This window comes from Cicer arietinum, chromosome 4 (genome assembly GCF_000331145.2).
Source record: "Cicer arietinum cultivar CDC Frontier isolate Library 1 chromosome 4, Cicar.CDCFrontier_v2.0, whole genome shotgun sequence".
Classification (NCBI taxonomy): domain Eukaryota; kingdom Viridiplantae; phylum Streptophyta; class Magnoliopsida; order Fabales; family Fabaceae; genus Cicer; species Cicer arietinum.
The window spans coordinates 4,505,951-4,515,102 of record NC_021163.2 but is presented as its reverse complement, the minus strand read 5'-3'; the positions used below and the strand labels follow the sequence as shown (position 1 = coordinate 4,515,102).

At 33.1% G+C, this 9,152-nt stretch overlaps 1 protein-coding gene across 1 annotated transcript; it reads left to right on the top strand.

Moving 5' to 3' along the window:
• Nucleotides 1–632: 632 nt before the first annotated feature.
• On the top strand, nt 633–9,152 carry LOC101511864 (probable serine/threonine protein phosphatase 2A regulatory subunit B''delta). The gene is made up of 13 exons (XM_004495514.4): nt 633–1,210; nt 1,999–2,238; nt 2,852–2,957; nt 3,247–3,343; nt 4,381–4,486; nt 4,850–4,940; nt 6,706–6,847; nt 6,963–7,110; nt 7,294–7,403; nt 7,851–8,007; nt 8,173–8,298; nt 8,392–8,541; nt 8,707–9,152. Exons 1-12 carry the CDS (start codon nt 1,061–1,063, stop codon nt 8,530–8,532), a joined length of 1,614 nt encoding a protein of 537 aa, XP_004495571.1. The 5' UTR covers nt 633–1,060; the 3' UTR covers nt 8,533–8,541; nt 8,707–9,152.

The window sequence follows — 9,152 nt, the reverse complement described above, 5'->3', positions numbered from 1 at the left end:
TTGCAGTAAATTTTTATGTGTTAATGTATCAATACTTTTTTCATGAATCTTGAAGATGTATTGTGTTTGTGTTCATTTATTAAAATTTTAATATGTATTTTTTTAAATATCATATAAGTAGATACCTATAAATACTCACATATCTTATAATTTATTAAATACTTATCTAACGGATATCTATTTATATATATATATATATATATATATATATATATATATATATATATCTATATATTATATTTATTTAATACAACGACTAATTAACAAATAACTACTACTATTTATGTATGTGAATACCCAATTTAATGGATTATTTTTTGAGAAGTCATCCATATTATTAAATTTAAACCAAAAACAAAATAAGATAATAATAATAATACGAAAATAAAGCACTCAATTTTCTTTTCCTAAAGAATTTAACATCAAAATTGACGCAACACAATATTAGAACCCATGCTCTAATATATAAAATGTTTCGGACAATCTTTTATCATATGACCCACACTAATGAAATATTACACCCTCATCTATTATCCACTAAATTTGAATATTTACACCACTTTAGAAAGAAAAAAAAAAATACAAGCAACAAGTCTCTCTTTTTCTTTAAAAAAAAAAAAAAAACAAGTCTCCTTTTGTTTCACCTTTATCAGAAAAAAAAAAAGTCTATCTTTCTCTTAATGCACAATTATTTGTTCCTTGTCCCTCAAAAATCGCGTGGATCTCCTCACAATTTTCCTTCCATTAATCAATCTCCTCTCACTTTCTATCCATTCCACATCCAATCTCAGATCACTCCCACATATGCATATTCTATATCGTTAATTGATTTATTTATTCTTCAAAGGATAAAGATCTAGGGTTCCGTGCTGATTCCGCAGCTCCAAATCTGAATTCCTTCAACCGCATTTCTCTTCGATTCGTATGCATTGAAATTCAACTTGTTCTCCATTGTTACAAAACACATATCAAATTCAGGATTCGTTTTTTGAGTTCTGTTTCTGCTTTTTTCTGATTTCCTTTTTTTTGAATGAGAGATATTGGAACGAGATTCGTTTAGATGAGTATGGAAGTCGTCACTGATGCGGCGTCGTTGGACGTCGAATTGTTGCAGCTCCCCGAGTTTTCCACTCTGTCCCTCAAAACTAACCTCAATTTCGTCGAGAAGCTTTTCGAACAGTGGTTGTCGCTTCCCGAAAGTAATCGATTGGTAATGCTTCATTCAATTTCTAAACTTTCACATTGTTACATTGCTTTTTTTTTTTTGGAAGTGTTTCTTTAGGTTGTTTTTATTCTACTCGTTAGATTTTTTTTTTTTACCCTTTCATATACATGCATGTGTGTGTATGGAGAATGAAGTGATCTGAAATTGCTGGTGGTGCTGAAAGGGATGGGATAGTAATTGTGGTTATCAGACAATGATTTGATTATTTAGATAAGGTTTGTGAGAAAGATGCATCATTGTTACATTACTACTTACTAATTGCCATAATAGTAATGGGAGTGATAAGATGATTTGGTGGTTTGGGGTGAGGGGCATAGGGTCGGAGTGAAGAGGATGTCATTGCAGTTGTCGTTTAAAAAAAATATGACATAATAGTAATATCGACAGGGAACGATGTTGTCACTTCAGGTCAAAATGTGTGCTAGTTAAAGATACCACATGATTGTATTGCATTTGACAAACTTCATGAGAATTATGACTTCGATGTGAGTCGGCTTTTATCCTCAGCATATATTAAGTTGTAGATGATTTCATCTGTTATCGTTCTATCTCTTATGAGGATTATCACAGCCAATTCTTGTAAATCTCACCTACTCCCAAGCCATGTAAATGAATGAGCTTGTGGTTATACTTGAAATGTATGAAATGCTGGTTTACAACGACATACCGTTTGTGCATTTTTTTGAATGTTCAAGTTGTTCTCGTTAAACACTCTACAAAAGATAACATGCATTTGCGAGCCTATTTTGATGTCTCCCTTGTTAACTGTGTAGGTAACATCATTGCTCAATGAAGCTAAGTCAGGTGCTCCTTTGAATGTTCCCGGGAGTTGCTCTAGCCCAAATGCTGCTAGTAATTCTTTGCCTTCAATGTTTCCTGCTGGCACTGCTCCTCCTCTTTCACCAAGAAGTTCATCTGGTTCCCCTCGTATTGTGAAACAGAGAGCTGGCCCTTCTAATCTGGGTTCTCCTTTGAAAGTTGTCAGTGAGCCAATCAAAGAAGTGATACCTCAGGTTGAACAAATCTGATATGCTTTTTTCTTTTTTTACATATAGTAATATTTATTAGAAAAAAGGGAGGGAAAGTATAAAAGAGAACAAGATATCCTCCAAAACAGAAAAAGAAAAAACATCAGCTTGGAAGAAAACAATTGCAGCCAAGTTGACCAATTTCATTGCATATTTGATTGACAACTTTTCTTGAGACAGTCATTTGTGGAACACCAAAGCAAGGCTATATGAAATACTGTCCCATAGACCCATAGCATGCTGAGTGACAGATATATATGTGGGAATTTTGTACTAAATCCAAATGTGCCAAAGAATTGCCTAGTTTGTTAGTCTAACGTAATCATATGATACTGTTTCAAAGTAGAAAGACACCCAATACTCAATGAACTTGCCGCAATTAATTTATATAATCCTGTTAAGGACTACTGTTCTGTTCTCTTAGTACTTCATTCAACGACAGTTTTCTCTTATGCCTGGTCTGCTGTGTCAATGTCTGTTTTTTTCTTCTCTCTCTCTCTCTCTCTCTATATATATATATATATATATATATATATATATATATATATATACCTGTTATGTTAATGCTTAGAACATAAATATTTGCCCCTGCTTGCAGTTTTTCTTTCAACACGGACGGCCACCTCCAAATGAACAAAAAGAACAATGCTTGTTCAGAATTGATCAGTTATTCCATGATCATTTGGATGGACTGCAGGTGCATGGTGAGATATCACACTATAACTAGCTTATAGCCCAAAGAGCCAGTTTGTTGCAACTAAAGATGATTTTAAATAAGTTTAATATTATAGTTTTCTAAATAATTGAGAAAATTTATTTTACGTAAGTTTAGAATTACATGCTGTCCCTTTTTTAAGTTGAGTTAAAATAACTGATTTTAAATGTTGCCAAAGTCAAAAAGTGATGATCTGTATTTAATTCACTTTCTAATGTAATAAAGAGTTATAACAGCCAGGTCTGAGAATTGTTTTACTTGTTTCCTTGGTATGTCAGAATTCAAATCAATTACTAAGGATGTATGCAAGCTGCCATCGTTTTTTTCCACTTCTCTTTTCAGAAAAATTGACAATGGAGCAGGTGTTGTGACAAGGTGGGTGCTTTATTTTTCTGGACACAACTTTTAACACTTTTTATCTTAGATGGTGATTCTTGTTTGGGCTGTTGAGCTTTTCTAAGTTTTCAGTCTAGATGTTGGAGTAGCATCTCAATTTTTGTGAATCATTCAGAAAGATTTTTTCACACCTAAGCTCCTGATAATTACAGTATTTGTAAAAGATCGATTATGGACTTTCTTTCACTGGTGAATCAAATGGAAAGTTATCCCTTTGCTTGGATTTTTGCTTAACTTCTTATCTACATTATCCATTTCATCTAGTTTGTTCTATTTTATTTTTTTATTTTCTCAATGTACAACCAGAATTATGTTTGAATGAGTTACTGCCATCATGGTTGTTTGGTTTCTTGAATTCTCCAATTCCACATGAATATTGTCATAAGCCTACTAGTTTTTCAACTTTCCATTATCTTAAATGTTGATTGATTGCATTTTCAGAAATAGGGATCAACTCCCCAGTTATAAAGATATTACACAACTTCTAGGCTCTTCACATTTCACCCCTAACTCAAATTTCTTTACAATGACAAGATGGCCTCTCTCTCCTTCCACTCTTCTTATTTACATACATCTCACTAACCCTTTAACTAGCTCATCTTAATTAACCAGCTAAAGGGTTTACCTATTAAAATTAAAATGATCTATACATTTATTTGCTGAGAAGGTGCTTGTTATTGTGCTTGGCACTAAACAAGAATTCCCTTTAGACAAATAGCAATCTTAGTTGGGATGAATGTTTCTAGGTCATCCTACTTATATTTCAAAGTACATCATGTGCATATACTCTACCATTTCTGAATAAAACATTCCAATCTTTGACACCCGATATTTTGCTGGTTGAATAGTTATGTGACCTGTGAAATCTTGTAATATTGAAAAAAGTAAACATGTTCTATTTGATTATCTTCTTTCTGTGGGGTGTAGGAAACTTTTGTTGAATAGTCTTGTGCCTTGTAATTTTTTATGTCCTGGTATTTATTTATGCTTAAATCTGTGATTTAATGTTCCTACAGGAATGCATTTATTGATTATTGGATTAATGGCAACATGTTAACCATGGATTTAGCTACTCAAATATACACAATTTTGAAGCAACCACAACTTAATTACCTTACTCAGGTTTTTTTCCATAATTACTCTACTTCTGTTTTTCATTTCATCTAATTTACTTCTACTCAGTGTTGTTAAATGGTGGTCATGGTGCCACCATTCCTCCATGGTGTGGTGGGTTTTTGAACAACCGCAATGCACAATGGAGTTTTATATGGTGGGTCTATCCTGCCATCAACAACACTGCTTCTACTCCACCAAAAAGTGCTCTCAGCCCTGGTCTGATGTTTTATCAAAATATGTAATCTATTCAGGCCCAGTCACACTCTATGGCGACATCTTATTTTGGGTCCTGTATATTGATTTCATTAGCTTTGAGATATATTCATATCCATCTTTCTGACATTAGAACAATATTCTACTTCTTGTCAGGATGATTTTAAACCTATCCTACGTGAACTTTTAGCAAGTCATCCAGGGCTGGAGTTTTTGCAGAGCACGCCTGAGTTTCAAGAAAGATATGGTTTGTGATTTTTGATTGATGTAAACGAGTTTAGATTTTTGCACTAATTAGTTCCCTAGAAACTTTGTTTTACGTCAGGAATTTTTATTTCACTTACTGATCATCAGTTTCCTTAAGAGACAGATGTAACCCTTTTGTGATACATTCCTAGTTAATGATATTAGGTAAAAGTCAATTCTGTGTTTATTAGCTGCAGGCATTTAAATAGGTAGCAGTAAATGAGTGATATTGATAAACTTCTTGGGGTTCCTAATTCCTTAAGTCTAAGACAATGGGGTAAATATCCAAGAAAAGTCATTTTCTTACATGTTTCTAGAGTTTCTTGCAGCAAGAATTTTCTTTCATTTTTTTTATACTTTATTTGTTTCTTTTGCCAATATTCAAATACTTTATTTAGTGTAAGACCCAAGACATGTAGAGCAATAGTCTAGGAATCTGCTCGAGTAAGTACCACCAAATTCGCATCATATATGTACATTCAGAGATCATATATATGTGTGTCATATTCACAAGATAATAATGATGATTTATTCTATTTCCTATGGCATTATTTTTATAACAAAACAAAATACATGAACCTAATAAAATAATTATTATTTGATTATTTCAAACATTCTAATTATTACAACGAGATGCCGACAGAAGTAGCTGTTTCCCCAAGCACAAGTTGTGGGCAGCATTGGCTACAGCTGTTCAGATTGCTAGTTATTTGTGTTAAAAGTCTCATTGTAAAGCCATGTCTTCTTGAACAGCTTACTTTCCTCTTTCCCATATCAGTAATCCACTTTTGTGCCTGATCCATTTTTATGTTCATCTTTACAAACTGAAATGATTCCAACTTGTGTGTTCCTGTTCCCATCTATACCAGTCTCACCAATATGTTGTCACCATCATCTATGAGACATCATCTATGAGGTTCTGCATCATGTGTTTGCTATCACATGACAAAGGTTCTCTAATCATGCCCATCTGAAACCAATCTTGCCTTGTACGTTTGTTTCATATTTCCATTGACATAATACCAGCACAACTAGTCTGTACAGAAATGCCTTGCATCAAAGGAATGCATCATGTCTCTTTTCTTTCATTTTGTAAATGTTTTCCGTTATTCAAGTTAAATTTTCAATGAATTGTTAGCCAATAAATATAAATTATGTGATGAGTGTTGTTTATATTTTTTAGTATTTAGTTTTTATTTCCTATTTCCTCTTATAATTAATTATAACATATATATATATATATATATAAAGAGAGAGAGAGAGAGAGAGAGAGAGAGAGAGAGAGAGGGGAGAGATCAAATTACACCAATAAAGTTACACTAAGAGTTACACTCATTCAATAATATCGTGTCGGATAAATATTATTCAAAATTGCCCGATAGATTTAAAGCTAATATCATATATAAATTTTGACATTAATATACAATCATTTCATATGTTATCATGATGCATTAAGATCAACGTCAACGATGTAATTGCATATAACGTTAATTTTGATGCAACTTAATGACATAGTAAATGATTATAGATTAATGTCAAAATTTATAAATATAATTTATGTGATAGTAGCTTTCAATCTAACTGTTGATTTAAAAATATTTATTTGACATGATGTTATTGTATGAGTCTTCATGTATCACAGATTACGGGATTTCTTTATTAAAGTCAATTATTGAAATGAAATCCTTACAAATTATGGTATCTGGTGTAATAATTTTTTTGTTTACTGGGTGTAATATTCTTAAATTGTTTTTCCAATGGCCCAGCTGAAACTGTTATATACAGAATCTATTATTACATTAATAGAGCCGGGAATGGTTGCATGACTCTGAGGGAGCTTAAGCGTGGAAATGTAATTGATGCAATGCAACATGCCGATGAAGAAGAAGACATCAACAAGGTTTTGAGGTAAAAATACTATCATTATTATTAACTTCACACAATGACTGCATCTTTTTCATCCATAATATATTATTCCCAAAGTGCATTGATTGATTTTACTTTTCCTAATAACTGTCTGCAGATACTTCTCATATGAGCATTTTTATGTTATATACTGCAAGTTTTGGGAGCTAGATACAGATCATGATTTCTTGATAGACAAAGAGAATCTTATCAGATATGGTAACCATGCACTTACCTATCGAATTGTTGACAGAATATTTTCTCAGGTTTGTAAGAATTACATGTTTCTTCTGTCTTGTGATTTTCTGTCTTTAGCCACCAACCCTACACCCCTTCTTTTTCTAAATACAAAAAAGTGTTTGGTTCACTTTCCATCCTTTTTCGTTTATATGATTTATCAGATTATTTATTGAAGGTTCAGATTTTGACTTGCTTTAATATTATCTCAGGTCCCAAGAAAGTTTACCAGTAAGGTTGAGGGAAAGATGGGATATGAAGACTTTGTTTATTTCATACTGTCAGAGGAAGACAAGTCATCTGAACCAAGTCTGGAGTATTGGTATTTATTTCCCATTCATTATTCATTTCATTTGCCAGTTTATTTGTCTGAAAGGAGTTACCAGACTAGTTGATGTGCAGTTGCAAATATAAGGATTGTTTGATGTAAATCGCTGCATGTTTATATCTCTCTTTATAAGGAACATTTGTTTATTTAATATTTTATAAGTTTGCCTTCTCTCCCCTCCAATATTTTAGACGGGAGCCAAAATTGAGTCAAGAGGGATTTTCCTTCCCTCCCCCTCATTTCTACCCAACCAAACACTATATAGGTTTTAAAGAGTGATAATGAAATGCTTTACATTTACTTCCCAATGATTTGCTTTATATTTACTTCCCTCTCCATTTCCAAAATTCACTCGTAAGCTCGCAATTTGTTTGTGGTTGACTTATTCCTCCATTTTTTAAATCATCATTGTATGAGCTGACTTGAGCTCCTCACAATTAGGTTCAAGTGCATAGATTTGGATGGAAATGGGATTCTGACGAGGAATGAACTGCAATTTTTTTATGAGGAGCAATTGCATCGGATGGAGTGCATGGCCCAAGAGCCTGTACTTTTTGAAGATATATTGTGCCAGATAATTGACATGATTGGACCTGAGGTTTGCTTTTTCATCTGTGACTTTTGATTGTTCGATCATATGGCATATCTCAAACTAATTTTATTTAGTCCCCCTTTTACTGTTTCTCTATATTTCGTTGACATGTCATTTCAGATTTATTATCTGATATTTTCCAATTTCAAATTCAATGTTTTTGCTCCGCAGGTTGAGAACTATGTAACTCTGCGTGACCTGAAAGGAAGTAAACTTTCAGGAAGTGTTTTCAACATCCTGTTCAATCTCAACAAGTTCATGGCCTTTGAAACTCGTGACCCATTTTTGATTCGTCAGGTGCATAAAATATTTGTTAAGAATTATTGCATTCTTAAGTTGACCTTTGTTGGTGACTTCTGTGGTAATCATTCACGTGTCTTGTTTGAATAGGAACGTGAGAATCCAACATTGACAGAGTGGGACCGATTTGCTCATAGAGAATATATTAGGCTTTCAATGGAAGAAGATGTAGAAGATGTCTCTAATGGAAGTGCAGAAGTCTGGGATGAATCACTAGAGGCTCCCTTTTGAAATATTTATGTAAGTGCTTATCAGTAGTTCTATTTGTGTTATACATTAACTTGAATACAGAAAGTTGTGGTTTTTGTTCACTGTAGTGTATATTCCCTCCTTTGTTCGTGTTATAATATTCAATAATGATGCTGTCGAATATTCTCTTATTATGCACAATGTATATTAATACAGGAATGAAAAGAGATTAGTGCCCCAAAATCGATGGACTGGCCTTTGTTCGGAGACTGGACAGAGGATCAGCTTTTAAGTTGGATTGTACCAGCTTTGCTTCAAATAGTGGGAAATTCCAAGCTTCACTATGGAATGTGTTTTTTATGGGCGGGCTCCAAGAATATTCAGATCTGCTGGTAGTGACATAAAATGATCATGGAAGTTTTGCTGCCTTGTACCAATATCCATGCACAGTGAGGAGGTTTGCTGAGAAGTGATTTGGCAGAATGAATTATAGACATCATTGAGTTTGTTGTTATTTTAGGAGCATCTAATTTGTCAAGTAACTTAATAAATAGCAGAATTTTCTCACGTTTTATTATTTTTTTTCTTCTAATTTTTAGTAGTTTGCTTCAATGATCAAGTTCTGGATCTGTCAAATAGTACATTGGTTTTTCATCTGCGCA